General features: G+C 48.1%; 2 protein-coding genes across 4 annotated transcripts; both read left to right on the plus strand.

Moving 5' to 3' along the window:
* Positions 1-1,256: 1,256 nt before the first annotated feature.
* On the plus strand, positions 1,257-14,802 carry KCTD11 (potassium channel tetramerization domain containing 11). Of its 3 annotated transcripts, XM_088655604.1 has the most exons (4): positions 1,257-1,356; positions 6,195-7,321; positions 7,431-7,539; positions 13,638-14,802. In XM_088655604.1, exon 2 carries the CDS (start codon positions 6,217-6,219, stop codon positions 7,231-7,233), a length of 1,017 nt encoding a protein of 338 aa, XP_088511730.1. In that variant the 5' UTR covers positions 1,257-1,356; positions 6,195-6,216; the 3' UTR covers positions 7,234-7,321; positions 7,431-7,539; positions 13,638-14,802. The 3 variants fall into 3 exon arrangements, with proteins under 3 accessions (XP_088511730.1, XP_034992447.2, XP_034992449.2); XM_035136556.3 differs by lacking the exon at positions 7,431-7,539; XM_035136558.3 differs by lacking the exons at positions 7,431-7,539; positions 13,638-14,802 and adding an exon at positions 10,739-11,176.
* Positions 14,803-18,986: 4,184 nt separating this feature from the next.
* TMEM95 (transmembrane protein 95) lies at positions 18,987-27,959 on the plus strand. The gene is made up of 6 exons (XM_088655605.1): positions 18,987-19,376; positions 21,650-21,706; positions 21,875-21,955; positions 24,035-24,055; positions 25,600-25,680; positions 27,740-27,959. Exons 1-6 carry the CDS (start codon positions 19,133-19,135, stop codon positions 27,829-27,831), a joined length of 576 nt encoding a protein of 191 aa, XP_088511731.1. The 5' UTR covers positions 18,987-19,132; the 3' UTR covers positions 27,832-27,959.
* Positions 27,960-27,986: the final 27 nt, after the last annotated feature.

Genomic DNA, 27,986 nt, shown 5'->3' on the forward strand with positions numbered 1-27,986 from the left:
TTGTTCTGCGCCTGAATTTGAAAGGTGATCTGACGACGCCTGTTTACTCAGGGAGTAAAGGGCCTTCCTGAGTTTGCACAGGACATGATTCACAGCCTCCTCCCTCCCAGTCCCAAGCTGACGAAAAGGGATCTTCCCGTTTTTTTTCTATCCAGAAGAATATTTTTGATAGCCAAGAAAAAGGACTCAGAAATCCCAGGCTGGCTCACTCCTGACGCCGCTTCCCTTCGGGTTTGCTGAGGAGGGAATATTCCATATTCTGGGCTCCCAAACTGATGCAACAGAAGATAACTGAGGAATGTGGGAGAAGATATAATTAGATTCTGCAAATGATGCTTTGCTGCAGTCTTTTAGATCCCAAGCAGCCTGCGGCCTCCTTTAATCTTCTGGCATCTTAGGCGAGAAAGAGGTCATATTGGGCGGCGTCAGCAGGAGAGGAGTGGGGCTCGTGGAGGGCAAAGGAAAAAACAAGACCTTTGCCCCTTTCCTTGTGCTTCTAACATAAGGTGCGCTGTTGGGCCTGAATCCTGCTTGGGACATCGCATCGCCTGACCTGTTGGTTCATTTTCCCAATCCATTCATAGAATCATAAGAGTTGCAGGGCACCCCGAGTGTCATCTAGTCCAACCCCCTTGCAATGTAGGAATCTCAACTAAAGCATTGACGGCAGGTGGCTATCCAACCTGTGCCGACTCAGGACTTTTTGGCAAAGGCACTCTTCACATGCTCAGAAATGCTACTTTATAACTTCATGGAAAGCAGAAAGTTAAGTACTGTATTATGCTTGGAGAAGGGAGGATTAAAGCAACTGGGGAGATCCAGGAGGGAGTTTTTTTAATTATTATTTCCACGGCTAGCGGATCAAGCGCGCTGGGAAACTTGCCCTCCATTTTCCAAATATATATTTTATTAAATTTCCAAAAAGTTCACATCAACAATCCGAGACATGATAGATTTTTCTTTTCTTTTTTTCGATTTCCCATCCCATTTTCCCGTGATGTTTCCTTTGGGGAATCTGGAGGTTCGTGGGGGGTCGGGGAGTTGGGTGCCAGGACGCCTGGGTCCCCTCCTCGCTTCTGGGAGGCGGGACTCCCGGATCCCCCATACCTGTTCTAGGGAGAGGCGCGAGGGCGGAGAGAACGCCCGCCCCGGACGCCTGGGTCCCTTCCCTGCCTCCCTCCCTCCTTCCCGGGCGTCCGTCGGGGCGGAGACCGGCGCCTGCCCGTCCCCCCGGCCGGTCCCTCCTTCCCTTATAAAGGGCGGCCGGCGCCGAGATAAGCTCAGCTGGGCGCAACGCTGCGCTCCACTTCCTGCGCCGGCACCGGGAGCCGCCCAGAGACATCGCCTCCGCTCCAGGTACAGCGACTCCCCCGGCAGGATCGGGCCCCCCCTGTCCTGTTTTCCTCTTGGGTGGTCCTCCCCCCCCTTAGGACAGCCCCCCTCCAAAGGATCCCGCCACCCCCGGCACTCCCAGGCCTTTTTGGGTTGAGTGGGTGGGGGGTGGGGTGGGGTGGCTTTTCCTGGGCTGAAATAGTTCTAGCCGACTAACCGTCCCTGAAATCTTTTCCTGGTACAGCCAGCCTCTTTCTGGAAGATCAAGTTTTTAATTTTATTTTTGGACTTTGATGTCATCTGTGCATTTCCTTCGGGTTGTTTTTGTTGTTGTTTTAGATACAATTTATAAATTTTATATAACAAACAAAAAAACAAAATTCAAAAATTCACGTCATGTATCTTAATTGACTTCCCTCCACTCCGCCTCCTGGTTCCATTACTTATTCATGCACATCATTAGAATCTGATATCTCTTAACAATCCAATTTTAAAACCTCGTTCATGTTGTTACAAGTGACCTTTAGGAGCTCAGCTAATGTAAAACCTATACACAAAAATGACAGAGTATGCATTGAAATTTTTCCCTTTTTGAAAAGGTTGGTTTTGACCGTAAGTTTGGGGGAGGTCTCTCCTGGATTGGGGATTTTTTTTTTAAAGAAGATTCACAGGTTTGTAGAGTTAGAAAGGGGGGACCCCGTGGGTCATCTAGTCCAACCCCCTGCAGTGCCAAACATGGAGCTCAAACCCATGACGCCGAGATGAAACTGATCAGACCTTCTTCCGCCTCCTCAGCTGGGGGCAGCTTTTGCCAACCTGGCGCCCCTCCCCAGATGTTTTGGACTACAGTGCCCATCATCCTTAATCAGCTTGGCCCAATTGTTGTGGACCTTCCCCTCGAATGTTATACCCGAGCTCCTTGTCAAAACTCCCAATTTTATTGCAGGTTTCCTGCTCAGATCCCAAGCTAGGTGTATTGTATTGGAACCCATATTTCGCTCCGCCTCCTGTCCGAATAAAAAAACTTTTCCAAGAAGAGGGCTGCAACATTTAAATTAGTCGGTTGCTTAGATGAATTGTCTTTAAAACTTTTAAATCTTTGAGAAGGAAAAGTCAATTTATTTTAGGGGAAAGCTGATTAGTAAACCTTAAGGGCTTTATGGGAAGGAATTCACACAAAGGACCCCCTGTTGTTATTTTACGGTATTTATACATGCCACTTAATTGATGGAAAAACTCATAAACTGAAATCCCATAAAATATGCATAAGAAAATGCTGGTAAATTTAAAACTTTACAAATAGGGAGATGCAAACTTTATCCAAAAAAGGAGAAGCCAAAATCGACAGTGTTAAAATGATACTAAGTGTGTGTATCTATCTATCTATCTATCTATCTATCTATCTATCTATCTATCTATCTATCTATCTATCTATCTCTAAAATAGAATTATAGGGTGTTCTAGTTCAACCCTGAGCTAAAGAATCTGACAGATGGCTATCCAACCTCTGTTTAAAAACTTCCAATGAAGATTAAAAACCCTCCAGTGTGTAGCTCCTGCATTTGAATGCCCTTTTATTATCTTTTCCTTACAACACATGCTTCAATCTTCCCCCTTTTCCCTTTGTCGAAATTAAATTAAATTGCAAGTTCTCTGGGGCAGAGCTTCCGCCCCTGCCTGGGCCCTGAGATTGCCTGTGCAACCTCCAGCCATATATTTGCAACCTTGAGGTCTAGAAACATTCCCCCCCCCCTCTGAAAAAAGAGAGGCAACAACAAGGACAGCAAAAGAACCAAGCAAGCTTTTCCGGAAGCCTAATTCTGAGGCCCGGACATTGTCGGTGTTTGTGTGAGGAACGCTAAAGTTTCCTGTGAATTTTCGACGGTGTGATGGATTTATGTTTTTAAATGTCTGCTTGGGGAAGCCCAAGCAGCAAAAAGTAATTACCTGTCTCGAGATGAAACAAGCCTGTGTCATAATAGCAAGGCGTCAAAGGGAAATGAATGCATTCAGCTCTTAATGACTGCCCTGACCTCAGCTTCTTCTGGTCTATTTGTAGGAAAGAATCTGCAGGGCAGGGCTGGGAAGTCCAGATGTTGTTGGACTCCAACTCCCATCAGCCCCAGCCAGGCGGGAGCCAGGGATTATGGGAGTTGTAGTCCAATAACATTGGGAGGGCCACCCCCACCCCTGCTCTCCTTTGTTGTTGTTTAGTCGTTTAGTCGTGTCCGACTCTTCGTGACCCCATGGACCAGAGCACACCAGGCACTCCTGTCTTGCACTGCCTCCCGCAGTTTGGTCAAACTCAGGTTCGTAGCTTCGAGAACACTGTCCAACCATCTCGTCCTCTGTCGTCCCCTCTCCTAGTGCCCTCAATCTTTCCCAACATCAGGGTCTTTTCCAGGGAGTCTTCTCTTCTCATGAGGTGGCCAAAGTATTGGAGCCTCAGCTTCACAATCTGTCCTTCCAGGGAGCACTCAGGGCTGATTTTCTTAAGAATGGATAGGTTTGATCTTCTTGAAGTCCATGGGACTCTCAAGAGTCTCCTCCAGCACCAGAATTCAAAAGCATCAATTCTTCGGCGATCAGCCTTCTTTATGGTCCAGCTCTCACTTCCATACATCACTACTGGGAAAACCATAGCTTTAACTATACGGACCTTTGTCGGCAAGGTGATGTCTCTGCTTTTTAAGATGCTGTCTAGGTTTGTCATTGCTTTTCTCCCAAGAAGCAGGCGTCTTTAAATTTCGTGACTGCTGTCACCATCTGCAGTGATCAAGGAGCCCAAGAAAGTGAAATCTCTCACTGCCTCCATTTCTTCCCCTTCTATTTGCCAGGAGGTGATGGGACCAGTGGCCATGATCTTGGTTTTTTTGATGTTGAGCTTCAGACCATATTTTGCGCTCTCCTCTTTCATCCTCATTAAAAGGTTCTTTAATTCCTCCTCACTTTCTGCCATCAAGGTTGTGTCATCTGCATACCTGAGGTTGTTGATATTTCTTCCGGCAATCTTAATTCCGGCTTGGGATTCATCTAGTCCGGCCTTTCGCATGATGAATTCTGCATATAAGTTAAATAAGCAGGGAGACAATATACAGCCTTGTCGTACTCCTTTCCCAATTTTGAACCAATCAGTTGTTCCATATCCAGTTTTCTCTCCTTTAACAACAATTTTAATGCGTCAGAATAGTTGTTTACTCATATGCAAAGGTTCAGAAAAGGGCAAGCAAAACTATTGACTGGATAGAAAGTTTGCAGCGTTTGAGATTTTGGTTTAGACTGAGAAAGGGTAATAGGCAGAAGTGAACAGGACAGATACAACAAAGTCTTTCTTCACATGGCAGGTGGTTTTTAAACTGTGGAACTCCCTGCTGCAGGAGGCAATGACGGCCACCAACTTAGATGGCTTTAAAAGAGGATTGGAGAAATTCCTTGAGGAGGAGAGGGCTATTTATGGCTGCTCGGTGTGACCTGACGTCACAGTTGCAGGTAGAATTGTAGAGTTGGAAGGGACCTCAAGGGTCATCTAGTCCAACCCCCTGCAATGCAGGAATCTCAGCTCAAGCATCCATGACAGGTGGCCATCCAACCTCTGCGTCCAAACTTCCAAGGAAGGAAGGAGAATCTACTGCCTCCTGAGGGTGTCTGTTCTACTGTCGAAGAGCTCTTGCTGTCAGAAAGTTCTTCACGCTTCTAGATTCCAGTTGCTGCAGGAGGCAAGAGTTGCCCTTGTGTTCGAATCCTGCTTTTGAATCTAGAGACTTCCCTCCACCCTTCCCTCGGTTCCACACTTATCCTTTTCTGCTGCATATTTTACATCACCCAATTGATAAATTATCCATTACTGTACATCCAAAGTCTTTGTTATATTACAAGTGTTATTTGAGTCCTGTTAAAGAGTGCAGTTGTTTACAGTGTTCTTCCAAGTACGATGTAAAGGTAAAGGTACCCCTGACTGTTAGGTCCAGTCGCGGGCGACTCTGGGGTTGCGGCGCTCATCTTGCTCTATAGGCCAAGGGAGCCGGCGTACAGCTTCTGGGTCATGTGGCCAGCATGACAAAGCCGCTTCTGGCGAACCAGAGCAGCACACGGAAACGCCGTTTACCTTCCCGCTGTAGCGGTTCCTATTTATCTACTTGCACTTTGACGTGCTTTCAAACTGCTAGGTGGGCAGGAGCTGGGACCAAGCAACGGGAGCTCACCCCGTCACGGGGATTCAAACCGCCGACCTTCTGATCGGCAAGCCCTCGGCTCTGTGGTTTAACCCACAGCACCACCTGTGGCCACATGACCCAGAAGCTGTCTGCGGACAAACGCCGGCTCCCTTGTCCTATAGAGCGAGATGAGCGTCGCAACCCCAGAGTCAGACATGGCTGGACCTGATGGTCAGGGGCCCCTTTACCTTTACCCACCTGCCCACCTAGCAGTTCGAAAGCACATCACAGTGCAAGTAGATAAATAGGGACCGCACCGGCGGGAAGGTAAACGGCGTTTCCATGCGCTGCTCTGGTTCACCAGAAGCAGCTTTGTCATGCTGGCCACATGACCTGGAAGCTGTCTGCGGACAAACGCCGGCTCCCTTGGCCTATAGAGCGAGATGAGCGCCACAACCCCAGAGTCAGACACGACTGGACCTGATGGTCAGGGGCCCCTTTACCTTTACCTTACCACCTGTGTCCCAAATACGATTTAATTTCCCCCTATTCGCTATTAAAGTTTTGCCTCTTCTGATTTCTGTTTTTTTTTTGCGGCCTTTTTTGCCATCTCTGAATAGTCCATCAGTTTGGTCTGCCAGCATTCTGGCAGGTGAGATACTTACCTGGCAGGGGAGACACCTTGCTCACAAATGCTTCTTTCGCCAGGTGAAATCCCTCCTTCGCAACGATGCCGGGCACCTGCGAGGCCCCGGGGCGGACGCCCAGCCTGGTGACCTTGAACGTCGGCGGGAAGCTGTACAGCACCACCCTGGACACCCTGACCCGCTTCCCGGACTCCATGCTGGGCGCCATGTTCCGCGGCCCCCAGCCGGCCCTCACCGACAGCTGCGGCAACTACTTCATCGACCGCGACGGCAAAGCCTTCCGCCACATCCTCAACTTCCTCCGCTTCGGCCGGCTGGACCTGCCCGAGGGCTACGCCGAGCTCTCCCTCCTGCGGGCCGAGGCGGACTTCTACCAGATCCGGCCGCTCCTGGAGGAGCTCCGGCGAGTCGAGGCGGAGCGCTGGCGGCAGAGGAGGAATGCGGTGCTGCACGCCGATGTGGACGTGCGGAAACGCCTGCTGCACTTCAACATCCGCCGCGGGCCGCAGAACTACGAGCTGAGCTCCAGCTGCCTGCACATCTTCACGGCCAACGTCTTCTGCACCGACAAACACTTCCTGGCCCTGCTGCGGAGGCGGCTGGGCCAGTCGGGTGGCGGCGTGGAAGAGGGGCATTCTGGGAAGGGTGTGGGGCAAGCCTCAAGGCGGACGGACTCTCTCGGCCGGCCGGACACCACGGCGAGGGATTCCATCGTCAGCAACGGAGATTTCGGAGGGCAGAAGCGGCGGCTGAGCGGTTCGGGAACCAGCGGCGAGCTGAGCATTTGGCCAGGCGACTCCACGGACGAAGACGAGGCGGAATCGGACGAGGAGGCGTGGGACTACTCCCCGGTGGGCACCAAGACGTGCCACCACCTTTGCCTGGAGTGGGCGCCGCGCCCAGCTGAGCTTCCGGTGACTGAGTACGCCAAGCAGAAGCTACAGCCTCTGACGGTTGGCGGGAGGGAGGTCCGTACGGGCCACAAGTTCCTGGAGGAGGTGCTGAAGGTGGCGCTGGCACAAGGCTTCCGCGTGGATTCCGTTTTCCCCGACCCGGCGGATATCCTGAATGCCCGCTCTTTGCGGTTCGTCCGGCACTGAGCCTTATAACCAAATGCCGGGGGCAGGGGGGGGGGAGAGTAGCAGCGTCGTGGAAAGATCAGCGCCGTCTTAAAGGAAGATGGAGATGGTAAGAAACTGGAGGGGGTGTAATGGAAGAGGAGGGAAGGTTGGTGCTTGTTGAGTTCAGCTCGCTGGGCGAGTTCCATAGTGCTGAACTGTGGAACTCTCTTCCGCAGGAAGCAGCGGTGCTTCTGAACGCAACACGAGGGAAGAGGCCTCTTGGGTTCGAATCCTGCTGGCAGGTTTCCCATGGAGGCATCTGTTGAGAAGAGGATTCTGGACCAGGTGGGCCATTGGCCTGATCCCGCAGGACTTTTCCGATGTTCAAATGCTTGTCAAACTTCACCCAGTGGTGTAAAATTCTGTTCTGAACTCAGAAGTGGAAAGTGCTCACCTCAGCCAAAGTCCTGGCATAATAATAATAATAATAATAATAATAATAATAATAATAATAATAATTTATTACTTATACCCCGCCCATTTGGCCAGGCCTCCCCAGCCACCCTGGGCAGCTTAAGGAGGAATTTACGTGGATTTAAAATCATAAACCTTATGAAATTATAAACGTCGAGTGGAACCTCGGTTTTTGAACTTACAGTGGTGCCTCACTAGACGAATTTAATTCATTCCACGGGTCTTTTCTTATAACGAAAAATTCGTCTAGCGAATCCCATAGGAATGCATTGAATTTTTTTTGAATTTTTTTTTTTGCCCATAGGAACGCATCAATTGAATTTCAATGCATTCCTATGGGAAACCGCGATTCGCTAGATGAATTTTTCATAAAACGAATTCGTCTAGCGAGGCAACCTCCGCTTGAGAAATCCCTTCGTTAAGCGGAAATTTCGTTAAGCAGGGCATTCGTTAAGCGAGGCACCACTGTAATTGGTTGCATAAGACCGTTCAGCTTCCGAAAAGTTTGAAAACCAAGGATCAATGGACTGGCTGCAAAGTCAAAAGGGAAAAAATGAAAAACGCAGCTCAGAAGCCGTTTGGCTTCCAAAAATCGTTCGAAAACGGAAGCATTCACTTCCAGGTTGTGGCGTTTGGGTTCCAAATTGTTGGGCTTCTGAAGCGTTCGACAACTGAGGTTCCACTGTATTTTGTATTTCATAAACTGCCTAGAAGTGTGTTTGTAAAAAACAACAACACAACAACCACCAATCAAGTGTTGTATAGGTTTTATGATATAAATTATCACAAACATTTATTTTTATTTTTATTTTTCCCAAACAAACCTCAAAGCGGTTTATGAAATGCAAAATGAACTTTTTGCAAATTGCCATTGTTTAGCGCCAGGCTATCTGAAGGATTGCCGTTCTCCCCAACGAACCTGCCTGGGTTCTTGAGATCCTCGGGGGATACCATTTTGTCAGTCCCACAACCCTCCCCGGGACGTGGGACAGGGCCTTCTCTGTGGTGGCTGCCCCCAAGCACCTTTGGAACTCCCTTCCGAGAGAAGAAAGATTTGCTCCCTCCTTGGCCACCTTGAGTCACGGTCTCGGGGATGTGTGTGAAAGGCAAAATACAAAGAATAATAATTGTCTATCCATGGTCCCGATAGAGCCCTTTGGATATACCGTATATAATATTTCCTTCCCCTAAATCAGAGATGGCCTCTGCAAGTCTGGGGAAATTTCCCTCTCAAGTCTGGGGAAAATATTTCTGAATTTGGACGCCGACGTCCCGGTTCCTCAACCTGCAGTGGATGTTTCAAAACAGCTGGGGAAGGACGGGAGAGAGAGAGAGACGGAGGCAGTTTTGGAGAGAAAACGTAAGAGGCCGTGCGGCAAATCAGTAACTTTTGGCAGGTTCAGAGTTCAAAACATCGGCAGTCAAAAGTCAGAGCTGGAAGCCAAGCGTTCTCCCTGCTGAGCAATGTTTGCCTAAGGATAGTAAGGGAACGAAGGGAATAATAATAATAATCACCAAAATTAATAATAATAAATTTATTATTTCTACCTTACCCATCTGGCTGGGTTTGAATGCTCAAAGCTACCTTATACTGAGTCACACCAGTTGAGCTCGGTGTTGTCGACACGGGCTGGCAGCAATTGTGGTCCAGGGCTTCAGGAAGGGGGGTATCTCTCTACCTGGAGATACCATCGGGGGTTGAACCCACAACCTTCTGCATCCCAAGCAGGTGCTCTCTCGCTGAGCCGCAGCCCTTGTTTTGAGCTGGGCGGAAGACCAGACCAATGAATTTCAGGGGAGGAGGTTGGCTGCCAAGAACACAGAATGTTCTGGGGTTTAAATGAGAGGTCCTGGGGCTCAGCCTGCGGGAAAGCCTTTCCTCCTGGTCCTAGCTCTGCTGTGGCCGTTGCCGGTTATTCTCTGAAGAGGGACAGGAACTTTGCACGTGTGCAGTGGTACCCTCGCTGTTCCCACTGCCCCGAAAGTGCTCGAGATAAGTTTCTGGCTTGTCTCAGGGGTCAGACGCTGACTCACCTGGGCGAGAGTGTTGCCAGGATCTGGGCGTCGCTTCCTCCAAAGTCGGCCAACCTGTCCTTACAAAAGATAAGGGGAGGGCCGGTCACGGGGGCCCCTCCCAAGCCCTACTCTTGCTCAAAGCAAGATGAGCTGGTTGTGTTTAGTGCAGGCACCCCCAAACTTCAGCCCTCCAGATGTTTTGGACTACAATTCCCATCTTCCCCGACCACTGGTCCTGTTAGCTAGGGATCATGGGAGTTGTAGGCCAAAACATCTGGAGGGCCGCAGTTTGGGGATGCCTGGTTTAGTGGGTTTAGTTGCAAGGATGGGGTGGGGATTGTAGGGGATAGAGCAGGACTTCCACCTGAATTGTGGTTCCATTATTATTATTATTATTATTATTATTATTATTATTATTATTATTATACATAGGGAGAGCCTGCCAGATCAGGTAATAGCCCCCCTAGTCCACTATCCTGTTCTCAGAGTGGTCAACCAACGGGAAACTCACAAGCCCCCCTTCAGATCCCCCTGAGCCTCAGAGTCCCCCTGAGTCGAGGTGAGATACTGTGGAGAGGGCAGGTTTCATCCCTGTGTCTCCCCCCACCCTGTTCTGACCCATTACGTATCCCTGCTCCCTATTGCCCCCCCCCTCCAGACAGGCCCCTACCTCCACTTGGCAATGTTGGTTATTTGGTGGGGGCCTAGGGGTCTGATAATGGCCGCCTTGGTGGTTTCAGTTGCTTGGTTGATGATGTCATTTGGTTTGTGGGTGTGGCTTAGATTTCACAGGAAGGGAGGGGGTGGAGGAGGGTATCACGCCACTTGAGGGCGCTGTTTGACTTGGTGGAAAACCAGGTCTATACCTGCCCAGGTGTGTGATTTGAGGGATTTTTGTCCCCAACAACGCTCGGGGAGTGGCCTGGATCGTTGTGTCAAAATTTCAGGATGATCGGTCAAGCTGTTACGGAGAAAAGTGGAAAACGCAGTTTCACGATTTTTACATTTTTTTATATGTAGATTATTATTATTATTATTATTTTATTTTACATAGGGAGAGCCTGCCAGATCAGGCCAATTGCCCACCTAGTCCAGCATCCTGTTCTCAGAGTGGTCAACCAACGGGAAACTCACAAGCAGGATTTGAACCAAAGATCCCTCTCCCCTCCTGTGATTCCCAGCAGCTCGTATTCAGAAGCATTTGCTGCCTGCAAACGAGAGGCCTCTCCTCTGTGAATTTCTCTGATTGTCTTTCAAAGCTGATCATCGCCGCTTCCTGTGGGAGGGAGTTCCGCAGGCCAGCTAAGCGCTGCCTGGAGGAGGACTTCCTTTTATCTGCCCTGCATCTTCCGACCTTCAGCCTCACGCCATGTCCGCGAGATCTAGCGTTAACGAGAGAGGGAGGAGACCTTCTCTCTTTCCCCGCGCCAGGCAAAATCTTATAAACTCCTATCATGGTTGTTCAAACTTGCCTAATAATAATAAATAATAAAAATAATAATTCATTATTTATACCCCACCCACAGGGCCAGATTTAGGTTTGATGAGGCCCTGAGCTACTGAAGGTAATGGGGCCCTTTATATGTCCAGCTGTCCTTTGTCAACAACAAATTGTCACTGTTTTTTGTGTTGAATATATATGGTCATTTATGGACCACATAGGTTTCTCAAGCCATTTGCCCATGTTGCCCTGCAACCAGTCCATGCAGAATGTAGGCACCCTATATATAGAAAGGAGCAAACTCGTGATATTTTAGGGAGCAGGCTAGCAGGCGGGACCCCTGACTTGCACCATAGGAGCCTACACAACACAAAACACTGTTGCCGTCTGTAGGTTTTATTTTACCGTTTTTTATCTTATGTTTTGGAAATGTACATCCAGGTTTTTTCCCCCTTTAAATTTTTTTGGGGTCCCCGAGAGAGTGGGGCCCTAAGCTATATAGCGTGTTTAGCTTATACGTAAATCCCTATAGTGCCCGCCCGTCTGGCTTGGTTTCCCCAGCCACTCTGGGCAGTTTCCAACAAAATATATTCAAATACGTTAAAAGATCAGTCATTAAAAACTTCTCTAAACAGTTACAGGTAGGTAGCCGTGTTGGTCTGAGTCGAAGCAAAATTAAAAAAAATCCTTCAGTAGCACCTTAAAGACCAACTAAGTTTTTATTTTGGTATGAGCTTTCGTGTGCATGCACACTTCTTCAGATATACTTGAAACAGAAGTGTCAGACCCTTATATATATACAGAGGCTGTTTCATTAGAGAGAAATTTCAGGAACAGACTGGAAAGAGAAGTTGCTGAATTGGAACTCATTACCAAGCTTAAAACCATGGAGCCACCTGGGATGAATAAAGACATCGGATTCTTATCTCATTATGCATGATCAAGCTTTCTTTAGCACCTCAGCCCTTGCTCCCCCCCCCCAGGACTAATTGCAGTCATCAGCAGTCGTTAACAGCGATCTACAGGTTTACCACTCCCATCAGCCCATCACCCATTCCCACCCACCCCCATGCACACGAAAGCTCATACCAAAATAAAAATAAAATAGCTCATACCAAAAGCTCATACCAAAATAAAAACCCAGTTGGTCTTTAAGGTGCTACTGAAGGAATTTTTTTATTTTGCTTCTCTAAACAGGGAAACTAAAAAGCCCTAAACGCTACAGCCATTCCTCATCAGGGAGTTGTTCCATTCCCTTGACCGTTTGGGTTGGACCTTTCCCAACTCGTAACAATCTCCGTTTTGAGGCGAGCTGACCAGAACTGTGCATGCCTTGTTCCAAACAGGGGGAGAGATGGGGGTGAGGTGTGTCAAGGCAAACACTGAGCCATTCTGGCTCTCCTATCGGCCTCTTGAGATCTCGGGGTGGTTACAGAGTGGTACCTCGGACAGGCCAGATGGCCGACGGAGAGGTTGATCTTTGTCCTTCTGGGCTGACAAGCAGGCGATTGTATTTTGGGCTGCCGGCTCCCAGAATGCCAGCCTTTGTTATGGGTCTGGGCTGTGGGGAGCTCAGTTCAATGGGGCTCACAGTCTCTCTCTGGTCGAGATTTCTTTTATTTCATTTTGCTATGTGAGAGAACGGCCACGACAACAGATGGACATTGAAAGGTGGAAAACATTCCAGCTGTAAAATAGGCACGCAGAATGAGTATCGTTGTGCGTGGGTTTGAATAACAAAGTGAAGAATATCCGTGTTGTCCGATTATCAAATTCAGTTATATGAAAAGTGTCTGGAGCAGCCTCAGCTTTGAGTCGTCAGACAGACTACAAATCCTATCATTCCTAGCCAGAGATGATGGGGGTTGTAGTCCAAGAACATCTGGAGACCTGAGAGAAAAGCTCCAGTCCTTGTTGAAATCTCAAATTATCCCTATTTTTTTCTGTTATGATAGCCATATTCCAGAGGGAGTGTCTCTGGGGCAAGATTTGGGACTGTTTTCTGTTGAGTTGCAATTCCTATTTGTGCTGCCCAGGTCACATATATATATATTTTGACATCTTATCTCCATCTGTGTCATCAAAAAAATAGTATTGTTTTGGGCAGCAAACAATTGTTTCTTTAGTAGTATTGATCATTTCGGTATAAATTAAATTCCGAAAGTCTTCCCACCGTAAGTGATCATATGTGCCAAGTTTATTGCATCCCTTCTGGCAGGAATGGAAGAAAACATTTTTGTCTTTTGCAAAGGAGTGCAATAGCATCTGTGTGGTAATTTCGAAGAGTTTTTCCTAAGGCAACTGGAAATGAATTTTAAGGGTTGTAGTCCAGCTGTTTTTTGGACTACAACTCCCATCATCCCTAGCTAACAGGGCCAGTGGTCAGGGATGATGGGAATTGTAGTCCCAAAACAGCTAGTTGGCCAAGTTTGGCCAACACTGGGCTAGATCAACTCTACAGCTCTATGATTCCCAAAGTTTAACAGTCTCTTTTTTATTAATTTTTTTCTAGGTTTTTAAAAAAAGTCTCCTCTGCCTTCGGCTTCCAGTTGCCGCAGCTCAGCTGAATTTCTGGGGTTCTCCGTCCTGCCTGACGTCACTCAAATCTTCCACCTTAGAACCACAGCAACGAAAAACCTTACGAAGGGGAGAATGGGCTGCAGACGGCTGGATGGGTTTCGAAACACACAAGTGCATTTTTGGGGGAGGAGGGGGGAACCATCGCCGTGCAAACAGGCATTTGTTAATGCTTTTCACCGAGGACACTTTGTCTGACATTAGGGTAAACGGGCTGCCTCCTGGCTTCAGCAATTGTGTGCCTTTTGGAAAACCCACAGAGCACTCACAAAATCGAACTTTTGAGGATTACTAGGGAGGTGGGTTGGGGGTCTTAATGATGAAACCGGTTTCAATCCGGTTTGGTTTTCCAAGGACCCCTCTGGCTTTTTGAATTTAGACCTGTTGTCTTGTTCTGAATATGTCTGTCGCTCAACTTCACTGCAAAAGACTGGGTCGTGGTGTGGGGTGGGGGTTCCTTCGCCCCTGCCCAAATCTTGGAGGGGGATTTAAGTCTAAAGATGCCCCGGTTCTGTATCCTGGTTTGTTTGTTTTTTAAGGCACATAAACACTTCTCAGGTGATGGGAATGTGGCTACTGCCTAGGCTAGCCTTCGCCAAACTGGCGACCTCCGGACTACAACTCCCATCGTCCTCAGCGTCGTGCTGGCGGGGCATGATGGGAGTTGTAGTCCCATCGGGAGGCCGCCATGTTGGCAAAGGCCGGTCTAGCAGAGTTCCTGGTCGCTAAGTTGCTGTGAACTTCACATTTTCCTCTCGCATCATTCCCTCGACACGAGAACATCGGGATATTTGCTTTTTGAAGCTGTGTTTTGGTGGTGGGAGACACACACCTCATCCTTCAGAAATGGCAGAGGCCTGTTGGAAGAAAAATATTGCATTTGCTACGGTGCTTCTCAGCGCACCTGGAGATGCCCCCTTTTTCTTAGTGCCCTTTGTGTGGTCTGTATTCTCGTCGGTTAGAGAGCCAAACATCTGTTTCGGGAGAGGAGTCGCCATCATCCTTCTTCCGCCGCTGCAGACGGATGGTGAACAGGTGTGTCGGCCTCGGAGGTTGACCGTGGTGTCACTATACAATAAAGCTTGCTTTTTAATAAAAAATATACAGACTTTGGGGGTGATATTGGGGGTGGGGGTGGAGGAAACTGGCTGAGAATTCCCAGAAAATGCACACCTTTGTTTGTGGATGGGCAGAGAAGCGAATGTAAAAATAAATCAAGCCATGTAGCTCGGCATCCTTGCAGTAGCTTTAGAGCAGGCGTCCCCAAACTCCGGGCCTCCAGATGTTTTGGAACTACAATTCCCATCATCCCCAGTGGTCAGGGATGATGGGAATTGTAGTCTCAAAACACCTGGAGGGCCGGAGTTTGGGGATGCCTGCTTTAGAGGTTCCCCCGATGGCCAAGGTTTGGTGGGGTCGACTTGAATGCAGAGCCCCAAACTCACGGATGAAAGGAGACTGGCAGGCAAATGAGATGAGAAGACCCCTACAGGATTAGGCCAAGGGGCTCATGTAGGCCAACATCCTGGTCTCGCTGTGGCCAACCGGAAGCCCCCCTCCTCCTTCTCTGCCTTCCCAGAAATGCACGTGTTCCTCAATATACCAGCGCGCCCTCCCCATTTGGCAAGCTGTGCGTTTTAAAAACTTATTCAGGTGAAAAGAACTAAAACCAAATCGTGAAGGCTCTGCTTATTTATAATCCCCCAGCTCTTCAACCAGCTCATGTCATGCTGTTTCCTTCTGAGCCCTCTTTGCAGGCTCTCCCAGAGGAACGTGGCTGTCCCCTCTCGGGAGCAGTGTACAGTGGTCCCTTGGTTCTCAAACGCCTTGGTACTCAAAACAACTTGGAACCCAAACACTGCAAACCCGGAAGTAAGTGTCCCGGTTTAAGAACATTTTTTTGGAAGCCAAGCGTACTCCGTTTTGAGTGTTACGCTTCCGATTTGAGTGCCACACTTCTGTTTTGAGTGTCTGCCTGTTTTTGCTATTTATTTTGCATTTTTGTGACTGTGCAGAACCCAGCTCAGCTACTGATGGATTGTGTGACTGCAGTACATTGTTGATTGCTTTCATGTTAATGTGTTTTTAAAAACCTGGAACGGATCAATCCCTTTTGCATTACTTTCTAGGGGAAAGCATGCCTTGGTTTTGGAACGCTTTGGTTTCGGAACGGACTTCCGGAACGGATTAAGTTTGAGAACTAAGGGACCACTGTACTGGGCTAGATCATGTCCAGCAAAAAGGCTCTCCTCCTGGCCGGCTTTTTGAATTGCTCTGTTCTTTAGCAGCTGCTTGCAGCTCTGGGAAGTGACCGGCAGAGGGAGAATCTCTCTCTCTCTCTCTCTCTCTCTCTCTCTCTCTCTCTCTCTCTCTCTCTCTCTCTCTCTCTCTCGGCAGGTTGAAGCACAAAAGAGGCATTACCTGCGTCGTCATCCTGTACCTGCTAAACCTGTTCAGCCTCACAACACCCACACATCCCCCCTCCTCTCTGGATCTATGCGCCAGCTCTCTCCCTGTGTGCATATCTGATGTGGCCCAGCTTAAGCACTCGGCAACAGGCCCCGACACGTACTGCTTAAATATTGAAACTTCTTCAAAGCAGGCCTGGAACGCCGGCACACTTTTGATGTGTAACGCACAGCAAAGTTTCCCTGGATATGGGTGGTGGTGGTGGTGGTGGGGAATGCCCTCTGCACATGCACAGAGGTGCTCTCTTCTCGGCAAGCCGCATGCCCTAAGAGCTGGTGCCTTGGGTGTTTGGAAACACAAGATTTGTAGGCTCGAGACGGGGCAGGAGGCTCTTGTCGCTCTCCCTGGAACGGTTGGCTTCTGCCTCGTGACACAGCACGGGAACGCAAAGACTCTCACCGTCACATGCTCTCACTTTTCTGTCATGCCGTGTTAGAAACTGAGATATGAAAGCTAGGAGCTAAAGGGCATTTTAAACCGAGGTTACGGGCGCAACAACGGAATACCCAGGCGCACTTTTTAAATAAGGTTTGTTGTTGTTGTTTAGTCGTTTAGTCGTGTCCGACTCTTCGTGACCCCATGGACCAGAGCACGCCAGGCACTCCTGTCTTGCACTGCCTCCCGCAGTTTGGTCAGACTCATGTTCGTAGCTTCGAGAACACTGTCCAACCATCTCGCCCTCTGTCCCCTTCTCCTTGTGCCCTCCATCTTTCCCAGCATCAGGGTCTTTTCCAGGGAGTCTTCTCTTCTCATGAGGTGGCCAAAGTATTGGAGCCTCAGCTTCAGGATCTGTCCTTCCAGTGAGCACTCAGGGCTGATTTCCTTCAGAATGGATAGGTTTGATCTTCTTGCAGTCCATGGGACTCTCGAGAGTCTCCTCCAGCACCATAATTCAAAAGCGTCAATTCTTCGACGATCAGCCTTCTTTATGGTCCAGCTCTCACTTCCATACATCACTACTGGGAAAACCATAGCTTTAACTATACGGACCTTTGTAGGCAAGGTGATGTCTCTGCTTTTTAAGATGCTGTCTAGGGCTAGGGCCTTTTCAGTATTGGCCCCAACTTGGTGGAACGCTCTTTCACAGGAGACCAGGTTAATAAGGTTACAAAGCTGAAAAGGAATGAAGTGCAGCTAAAGTATTACAGTGGTCCCTTGGTTCTCGAACTTAATCTGTTCCGGAAGTCCGTTCCAAAACCAAAGCGTTCCAAAACCAAGGTGCGCTTTTCCATAGAAAGTAACGCAAAACGGATTATTAATAATAATAATTTTTTATATATATACCCCGCCCTCCCCAGTCAAAACCGGGCTCAGGGCGGCTAACACCAATAAAATTACAACAAAACATAAAAAGCAATGAATTAAAATACAGATTTAAAATACAGTATTAAAATTTAAAATGCAACCTCATTTTGAGTAGTCAAATTCAAGCCATGAGGGAGGAAAAACGCAGGGGTCAGACTAAGTCCAACCCAAAGGCCAGGTGGAACAGCTCTGTCTTGCAGGCCCTGCGAAAAGATGACAAATCCCGCAGGGCCCTGGTCTCCTGTGAAAGAGCGTTCCACCAAGTTGGGGCCAATACTGAAAAGGCCCTGGCCCTAGTAGAGGCCAATCTAGCCACCTTATGGCTCGGGATCTCCAGAATATTGTTGTTTGTGGACCTTAAGGTCCTCCGCGGGGCATACCAGGAGAGGCGGTCCCGTAGGTACGAGGGTCCCAAGCCAGTTCCAGACTTTTAAAAACAACCCCTAAAACAGCCATTTAAACATGAATTTTACTACAAGACCATGGATCCATAAAGTGAAAGCAATAAACACAATGTACTGCAGTCACACAATCCATCCATCAGTAGTTGAACTGGGTTCCAGACAGTCACAAAAAAAGAGCCGCAAAAACACAAAATAGCAAAAACAGACAAACCTCAGCGTAACACTCCAATTGGAAGTGTGGCACTCAAAACGGAGCACACCCTGTGGAACTCCCTCCCACCAGATGTCAAAGAGAAAAACAACTACCAGACTTTTAGAAGACATCTGAAGGCAGCCCTGTTTAGGGAAGCTTTTAATGTTTAATAGATTATGGTATTTTAATATTTTGTTGGAAGCCGCCCAGAGTGGCTGGGGAAACCCAGCCAGATGGGTGGGGTATAAATATTATTATTATTATTATTATTATTATTATTATTATTATTATTATTATTATTAATTTACCTAGTGACTGCAGACTAGCAGTCCAGCAACTCACAGGACAAAAGGAAAATGGAAAAGAGGGAGGGTGGTAGCATGCCTTGGCCTTTTACCATAGCTGCCAAGTCTCCCGTACTCCCCGGGAAACCCCCGTTTTTCCAGCTGTTCCAGCCGAAAAAAGGGATTTTTTTTGTTTTTTCCAGGTTTATTCTGGCACGGTGGCCATTTTGGAACTGGGCGGAGCATGCTCAGAAGCGACTTTTGATGCTGCTTTGCCCAGTTCCAAAATGGCTGCAGCGCGACTTCTGGTGCGGTGGCCATTTTGGAACAGGGCAGAGCAGCATCAAAAGTAGCTTCTGAGCATGCTCCGCCCAGTTCCAAAATGGCGGCAGCGCTACTTCCGGTCTCTTACTTCTCAGGCCGGAACTTGGCAGCTACGCCTTTTACCAGGTTTGGAAAGGTCACGCCCACTTTCTATCACATGCAAAAGGAAGGATGCTCCAGGCCAGGAGGAACAGGAAACGTCGACTGGTTGGACCAAACATTCCGTCGCTTGTCCACTCTAGGAAAACAAGGAATGTTGTACTTGACTGCTTCTCATGGATCACATCCCACAGTTGTCCCTTTATGAACAGAACTCCCGCCCCCGGGACTCTGGAACCGGTTGCCCAAGTAGCAGCTTAGAACCCCGACCCTAAGAACAAAAAGGGTTCTGGAATGGGTTCCGCCAGCCACGCCTACAGCCTTCCTGGTGTTAAGCAGCTGGGGCCCAGTCATGGCCCTTTCCAAAGCGAGGGCTCTGGGACCTGCCTCTCGGTCGCCTGCGACTCTGGCTCTCCTGCTCCTCATCCTCGCCAGCCAGAGCCCCGAGACCGTGGGGTGCATCCAGTGCGGACTCCACTTCAAGAACCTGAAGATCCGTTTTGCCCACCTCTGCGCCCAGTACCGAGAGCGTTACAACCAGGCAAACTGTACCAGTTATCCCTGGGGTAGAGAGTCCACCCTGGGCTTGGCCTTAGGTAGAGAATCCGGGGCTCTTTGGGGATGTCTGGAAAGGGACAGGATTTATTATTAGCAAGCAGTTAATGGCAACTATTAGAACATAATAGTTTTATAATTAGTATAAAATTTAATAAAATAATATAAAATTGTTTAAATTTATTATAAAATAATTTAATAATTATTTAATAATTATTTTATTATTATTATTATTATTATTATTATTATTATTATTTCTAGGTTATTATTATTATTATTATTATTATTATTATTATTATTATTATTATTATTATTTCTAGGTCTCCTAGTCAGGCAAAAAGCCCAGCGGTTTCTACCTGCACACAATCACACGTATATAATGCCAGAAGGTTCAGGACAAACAAAAGCAATTCTTCCTTCATAGCTGACCTGTGGAACTCAATCCCACAAGAAGTAGGGACAGCTTTTAAAAATTAGCCAAATAAGGGGAGATATCACCACAGTTCTTCGAAGAGTTTGCGTTTTTCAGAATCCGCTGAAGTACTTTCGTAAATTCGTTATTCCTCAAGGGTCTTGACCTCTGCTAAAAAGGGGGGGAATACATTAGCCAAAGGAGCCAGCTTACCACAAAAGTTCACCTTTACAACATCTATACAATTGACTCTCAAACTGTGGGATTGTTGAAATATATACTGCCGGGGGGGGGGAATAAATCAATTTGAGCCGTACTAGACCCTTTTTTAAAAAATAATAATAATCTTTTCATTTGATTTTGAAAAGTATAAACATACAACGAAAAACAGTACAAAATCCAGATAGCGAGAATGCTCTGAATTTCCTGACTCCCCCCCCCATCCCTTCCATGGGTCCTTTCGATTCACTTTTCAACCGCAAATTCTCCAGTTTTTCATCTTCCTAAGTTATCTGTACATTCTGTTACATCACAAGTGCATTTGAAACCCTGCTAATGTTTTGACCTGTTTACAACGATTTTGTATATATAAACATTTCCCATTCTTCTTTAAATTTCTTGCCTTCTTGATTCCTGAGCTTCCCAGTTAGTTTTGCCATTTCGGCATAGTCCATCGATTTGCCTTTCTTCTCTGCTCTCTGGGCTGTCTCCTCTTTCCATAGACCCAGCGCTTTTTTTTCTGGGGACACGCAAAGCTCTAAACATTTTGTGAATCTTTGTACTTTTGTCCATTTGCTGTATTTATTTCCCCCGATTTGAACTATAAAACGGTGGTTTTCTTGAGTCAAAATGAGTGTACCCCTAAACATTTTTTTAAAATAGGAAAAAAGCACTGCATAGACCCATTTTTTTCCAGCAATAAGGGACTAAAGTCTCTTCACCGTAGATCTGCCCCTGGGGGCAATATGCTTTTCTGGGTGTCACAAGGAGGGACAGCACAGATCCTGCACCCTGGTCCTGCTTGCAAGCTTCCCTTTGGGGCACCCAGAAAGGGGTTTGTCTGGCTCAAGGCCCTCCTGCGGGTTCAACGGCTGTGTGGAGATTTGAACCCAGGTCTTTCTCCAACCTGGATTCAATACACCGGCTTCTACACCAGCCCACTCCCATCCTGTGCCTTCCTGCTGTTTGGGAGTTGCAGTCCAAACATCGGGAGTAACAACAACAACAACAACAACAACAACAACAACAACAATTTATTATTTATACCCCGCCCGTCTGGTTGAGTTTCCCCAGCCACCCTGGGTGGCTCCCAAAAGAATATTAAAAACACGACAAAACATCAAACATTAAAAACTTCCCTAAACAGGGCTGCCTTCGGATGTCTTCTAAAAGTCAGATAGCTGTTTATTTCCTTGACATCTGATGGGAGGGTGTTCCACAGGGCAGGCGCCACCACCGAGAAGGCCCTCTGCCTGGTTCCCTGCAACCTCACTTCTCGCAGGGAGGGAATCTCCAGAAGGCCTTCGGAGCTGGACCTCAGTGTCCAGGCTGAACGATGGGGGTGGAGACGCTCCTTCAGGTATACTGGACTGAGGCCATTTAGGGTTTTAAAGGTCAGCACCCACTCTTTGTATTGTGCTCGGAAACGTACTGGGAGCCAATGTAGATCTTTCAGGACCGGTGTTATGTGGTCTCGGCTGCCGCTCCCAGCCACCAGTCTAGCTGCCGCATTCTGGATTAGTTGTAGTTTCCGGGTCACCTTCAAAGGTAGCCCCACGTAGTAATCCAAGCGGGAGATAACCGGAGCATGCGCCACACTGGAGGGCGCCAGGTTGGGGATGGCCGATGTTGCAGACCCCCATGGCTCATGCAAGGCTCCCCTTTATTCCCTCCCACCTGCAGATTACATGTCCCTGGATCTGTTGCTGGAAAAAACGCACCGAGTTTTCCGAGTTATAGGTAAGGAGCCGTTTGGATTGTGCAGATTTCGGAGGGTGGCGCTCCCTTGGGAAGATGGGCGTAAAATGAAGGAAGGGGGTGAAAACTCTTGCTTTTGCATCAGTCCAGAGAAGCTGCTGTTGGTGGCAGCAGTGGGATTATCACCCTCTCATCCCTTCTCCCCGCCAGAAATAAACCAGAGCCTTGCTGACTTCCCAAAGTTTTGGAACTGGCTACATGAAGTTAAGATACCAGAGCTGAGCAGAGAAGGTACGAGAAAGGATGTTCGGTCTGAAACCCAGTCTGTGTTGGGACCGGCTCTGAAATGGTTTTCATACATTAAATTATTTTCATTGTTTTTATTTATGAAGTTGTTTTATTTTTTATTGTTATTTATGAAGTTGTTGTTTTTTATTGAGATGTTTCCTGGTGAGTGATTCGTAAATGGAATGAAAATAATAATAATAATAATAATAATAATAATAATAATAATAATGGTATATTCAGGGTAGGGATGCGGGTGGAGCCGTGGGTTAAACCACAGAGTCTAGGGCTTGCTGATCAGAAGGTCGGTGGTTCGAATCCCCGCGATGGGGTGAGCTCCCATTGCTCGGTCCCAGCTCCTGCCAACCTAGCAGTTTGAAAGCACGTCAAAGTGCAAGTAGATAAATAGGAACCGCTACAGCGGGAAGGTAAACGGCGTTTCCATGTGCTGCTCTGGTTTGCCAGAAGCGGCTTTGTCATGCTGGCCACATGACCTGGAAGCTGTACACCGGCTCCCTCGGCCAGTAAAGCGAGATGAGCGCCGCAACCCCAGAGTCGGTCACGACTGGACCTAATGGTTAGGGGTCCCCTTTCCTTTATATTCAGGGTGATATGTGTTCTAGGGTTCAGCCCCAGAGACACAGCTCTGCCACGGAACGTGCTGGAAAAACAGAGGGTGCTTCTGAGCATATGCAAAGTGTGTTTTCCCTCAAACGTGGGGTTCCGCTTATGCTCACGTGCGCAGCATCAGGACGTTACAATATCACACGCATGACATCGACCCCCCCCAAACCCCTCACAAGCTAGCACCCCTGCCCCTAACTGTTCCCCTATGAAAAACTTCACCACACACCAACTGCTGAAAGGAGGGGGACCTTGTCGCCATATGGCACCTCTGAATCAGAGATTTGCCCATTCGCTATGGGGTGTTGCTGTGAGTATCTAAAGCCCTTAATACCTGGGACCGGGTTTACCTGTGAGATCGCCACACCCAATACAGGCTGCCCACTTGACTGCTTTGATTGGCAGAACTTTTGCTGTTTCCACACGCTACCCGTTCTGCAATGCCGGGAACCGGTTCTTTAGTTGTGGCAGTGCCGACACCTTTGGAACTCGCTGCAACTTGACACCGGGCAGGTGCCCTTCAACTGTACTCTTCTTGGCGCCTGCTAAAACCACTGTCACTTAGCCTTAGACAAGCCTGCTCCGACATGCAGAATGTGGGTGTATGTTTTAATCTATTATTTATTGCTGATTTTTTGGGTGTTTTAAATGGTTGGTTTTTTAAAAACTGTTTTCACTGATAATTTCATTGTTTTGTTCTCTTTGCAACCTGCTTTGAGGGCATAGAAGGGACACAGGTGGCGCTGTGGGTTAAACCACAGAGCCTAGGGCTTGCTGATCAGAAGGACGGCGGTTCGAATCCCTGCGACGGGGTGAGCTCCTGTTGTTCGGTCCCAGCTCCTGCCAACCTAGCAGTTCGAAAGCACACCAAAAGTGCAAGTAGATAGATAGGTACCGCTACAGCGGGAAGGTAAATGGTGTTTCCGTGTGCTGCTCTGGTTCGCCAGAAGCGGCTTTGTCATGCTGGCCACATGACCTGGAAGCTATACGCCGGCTCCCTCGGCCAATAATGCGAGATGAGCGCGCAACCCCAGAGTCGGTCACGACTGGACCTAATGGTCAGAGGTCCCTTTACCTTTACCTTTGAGGGCAGAGAGAGAGAGACAGAGACAGAGACAGAGAGACAGAGAGAGAGAGAGAGGTGTAGATATTATGACATGAATAAATGAATGAATCATAATCTCACTCATCTGAGACAAGAGGGAAGAGGGTAATTTTTCCTCTTAGAATTTGCCCCCTAGGGCAAAGGAGAAATAATCTGATTCAGGCCTGTGGGTGGATAGCAACAGCACTCCCCAGATTTAAAAGCATCATTCGCTCCAGAAATCTTCAGGGTCCTATCCTGACCTCACAATTTCCAAGACAGGGACCAGCCCCAGTCCCTGCTAGCAGGCTGGAAAAACGAGCTCGCTAGATGACTGAGTGTCTCGCAATAAGGCTCTTTTCTCTTTTCTCTTCCAGCTCTGTGTCCTCCGGCTTGCCGTAAGTTCCAGGGACGGGATGGCAGAACGAGAAAAACTGGGATCAAGAGCCCCACCTTTATAAAAGATGGGAAAACACCCCCTCCCTTATTAACGTTCTGCACCCACCCCTGGCTACATCCATAGAATCATAGAATTGTGGAGTTGGCAGGGCCCCTCAGCGGTCATCTAGCCCAACCCCCCTGCAATGCAGGAATCTCAGCTAAAGCATCCATGACAGATGTCCACATTGCTTTAAAGAATTTTTGGTCTATTGCTCAGTTATCTGTGGAAATATCACTATAGCCCATGCATGGGGTCAAGATTAATAATAATAATAATAATAATAATAATAATAATAATAATAATAATAATAATAGGGTCTTTAACCAAGGTACAGTGGTACCTTTGGTTCTCAAACTTAATCTGTTCCGGAAGTCCGTTCCAAAACCAAAGCGTTCCAAAACCGAGGTGCGCTTTCTCATAGAAAGTAAAACAAAACGGATTAATCCGTTCCAGATTTTAAAAACAACCCCTAAAACAGCAATTTAACATGAATTTTGCTCTCTAACGAGACCACTGGTCCATACAATGAAAGCAACAAACAATGTACTGCAGCCACACACACAATCAATCAAATAGTAGCTGAACAGAGTTCCACACAGTCACAAAAACAAAACAAAGCCGCAAAAACAGACAGACCTCAGCGGCAACACTCAAAACAGAAGCGTGGCACTCAAAACGGAGCACATTCAACTTCCAAAAAAAGTTTGCAAACTGGAACACTTACTTCCGGGTTTGCAGTGTTTGGGTTCCAAGTTGTTTGAGTACCAAGGCGTTTGAGAACCAAGGGACCACTGTATTTGCTTAGGGATGAATCAATTAAAAACTGTCAGCAGCCACCGGGAATAGCATCCCTGCTTATTTGGGTGACATGGTTTTTTAAAAACTGAGTGTTGTTGTTTTTTAAATGTATATTAAAAACAGCAGCCAACAACTGCAGCTTCTCTGAGCCGTGATTCTTGTATTGGAGAATCGCTGCTGCCAGACGAAGCTAGGTGGAGCAAGGGTCTCCGATTCCGTATAAGGTGGCTGCCGTCTGGGCTCCTGCAGTGCAGCCCAAACTCCAGGAGAGCGCAAGGTTGGGGAAGGTTGGGCTCCCCCACAAGGCACTTCTCAGCGCCCGATCCTTTGAATCGAAGACGTTGCCAGCCAGGGATCAAACCCGGGCCTCCTCTTCCCTGTGCAAAGCAAGAGGAGCTTGTGGCTAAGCCTGCACTCAGGCACGTGTTTCCAAAAACCTGGGTCTCCACTACAACTCCCGTCGCCCCTAGCTAGCAGGACCGGCGGTGAGGTTAAGATGGGAGTTGTGGTCCAATTAAAAACACCAGTTGAGCAAACTCTGGCTGGCAGAACTCACTGCCTGAAAAGCAGGGGGTGGCTGCTGCTGCTGCTTCTGCCAGCCAGTGTAGACAGCATTGAGTTTCATGGACCTCAGCTTCTGAGGGGGTCCCTCTGCTCCAGGCCCTCCCCTGACCCCCCCTTCCCTCCTGACCCCATTTCCAGAGGGATCAGCCTCGGTGTTGAACTGCACCACTTGCCGGAGAGTGGAGGTCCGCTGCTGGGACATGAAGACCTGCTACCCAGGTGAGGGGCCCCTCTCCCCCCCACCTCTTCTGCAACCCCCCCCTCGGCTGTGCCATTCACCCGCCTCCCTTGGCCAGTCCTTGGCCCCCTCCCTCCCCTTTTATCCTCCAGGGTCTGGCTGTTCCCTTAAATACTTGGCCAGGACTAAGGCCAGATTTACTTCTGGTGGGCATTGCCTTGGGTTCGCGTAGGGCAGGCATCCCCAAACTTCGACCCTCCAGATGTTTTGGACTACAATTCCCATCATCCCCAACCACTGGTCCTATTAGCTAGGGATCATGGGAGTTGTAGGCCAAAACATCTGGAGGGCCGCAGTTTGGGGATGCCTGATCTAGACGCTATACTCCTATTGATGCATCCCAGAATTGCATTGGCTTTTTTAGCTGCTGGATCACACTGTTGACTCATGTCATGTTTGTGGTCTACCAAGACTCCTAGATCCTTTTCACATGTACTGCTCTCAAGCCAGGTGTCTCCCATCCTGTATTTGTAACATTGGAATCTATCCAGTCACAATTCCTCAGGGCCATTCTCAGGATCCCCCCTTCTGTTCCGGGTGCAATCATGAGATTGGAGACCGGTTGCCAAGCCTTTAGGTATGTGGCCCTGAAAGCGAAATTCTGGCTATGGCTCAAACTATGTTTCAGACCGATGGGTTTCGCCCCCCCTGATTCTGAGGGATAATTTTAAATCTCCTTGGGAAACGTAGAGGAAGTGCAGAAGTGCGGTGAGTCCATGACATATAGCGGTGATCGCTCAGAGATTGGGGGATATCGCCAGACAGGAGGACGTAGCCCGCGTGAAATCTGGGATGTTTTTAAGGGAGCAGGTGTATCGGTCTGCACCAGCCCGTTACCTGGCGGATATCCACTACGTGGAATACCGCAGACTACTTACTGCGGCTAGACTGAATGTCCTTGATTTGGCGGTTTCAAGGGGAAGATTTGGAGGAGTCCCATACGGTCAGAGAATGTGCCGTTGTGCCTTGGGTGAGGTAGAATCCACAGAACACATTTTACTGAGTTGTCCCTTTTATAATGATTTACGGCAATATCTTAGAATCATAGAATCATAGAGTTGGAAGAGACCACAAGGGCCATCCAGTCCAACCCCCTGCAAAGCAGGAAACACCATCAAAGCACTCTTGACATATGGCTGTCAAGCCTCCGCTTAAAGACCTCCAAAGAAGGAGACTCCACCACACTCCTTGGTAGCAAATTCCACTGCTGAACAGCTCTTACTGTCAGGAAGTTCTTCCTAATGTTTAGGTGGAATCTTCTTTCTTGTAGTTTGAATCCGTTGCTCCGTGTCCGCTTCTCTGGAGCAGCAGAAAACAACCTTTCACCCTCCTCTATATGACATCCTTTTATATATTTGAACATGGCTATCATATCACCCCTTAACCTTCTCTTCTCCAGGCTAAACATACCCAGCTCCCTAAGCCATTCCTTATAAGGCATCGTTTTCAGGCCTATGACCATTTTGGTTGCCCTCTTCTGGACACGTTCCAGCTTGTCAGTATCCTTCTTGAACTGTGGTGCCCAGAACTGGACACAGTACTCCAGGTGAGGTCTGACCAGAGCAGAATACAGTGCTTATAGCCCCATATTTATCTCAGTTTAGTTCCCGACTAAGAGAACGGCAGGCAGCATATTTGCTCAACAAGCCCACTGGGAAAATAACCTTCTCGGTGGCTAAATTCCGCTTCCTGGCGCTCAAGTGTCGGAAACGTATAATCGAATGTCTTGATGTGGGTTATCTGTAGGAGGTTCCGTAGCGCGGTTATACTTCATTTATGCCTTTATTTTTATATTATTTATATATATATACCGGTATTATATTATATTATTTTTATATTTGTATTGAGAAATGTTTTTCTTCTGACTATCGGTCAAATAAAGTATATTGTTGTATTGTAGATTTAGGTTTGATGGGGCCACCTTCCCATCTCTCTACCCCAAAACCTTCCTGGGTTCTTCCAAGCTCCCCCCCTTTCTTCTTTCTGCCCCACCCCCTGGCATTCGCTTGCCCATCTCTCTCCCTCTCTTTCTCCCCACAGAGGGCGGAAGTCTTGACAAGATCACCCGCTTACTCTGCTCCATCTCTGGGTCATGCCTCTTCCTGGGCACGGTTTCTTGCGCTCTCGAGTAAGTGGGGCACCCCATGGAGGAGGGGGGGCGGGCAAAGGTGGAGGGGCATTGCTGATGGAGAACCTCAATTAGTGTGATAATTGAGAGTACAATGGCACCTTGGTTCTCGAACTTAATCCGTTCCCGAAGTCCGTTCCAAAACCAAAGCACGTTCCG

This window comes from Zootoca vivipara, chromosome 12 (assembly GCF_965207765.1).
Source record: "Zootoca vivipara chromosome 12, rZooViv2.hap1.1, whole genome shotgun sequence".
NCBI lineage: Eukaryota > Metazoa > Chordata > Lepidosauria > Squamata > Lacertidae > Zootoca > Zootoca vivipara.

Excerpts from the sequence above, each read along its gene's own strand:
- TMEM95 (XM_088655605.1), top strand. The coding sequence starts at position 19,133 with ATGGCCCTTTCCAAAGCGAGGGCTCTGGGACCTGCCTCTCGGTCGCCT. Across the intron at positions 19,377-21,649 it reads CACCCTGGGCTTGGCCTTAG|ATTACATGTCCCTGGATCTG; the intron begins GTAGAGAATCCG and ends TCCCACCTGCAG. Across the intron at positions 21,707-21,874 it reads CCGAGTTTTCCGAGTTATAG|AAATAAACCAGAGCCTTGCT; the intron begins GTAAGGAGCCGT and ends TCTCCCCGCCAG.
- KCTD11 (XM_088655604.1), top strand. The coding sequence starts at position 6,217 with ATGCCGGGCACCTGCGAGGCCCCGGGGCGGACGCCCAGCCTGGTGACC.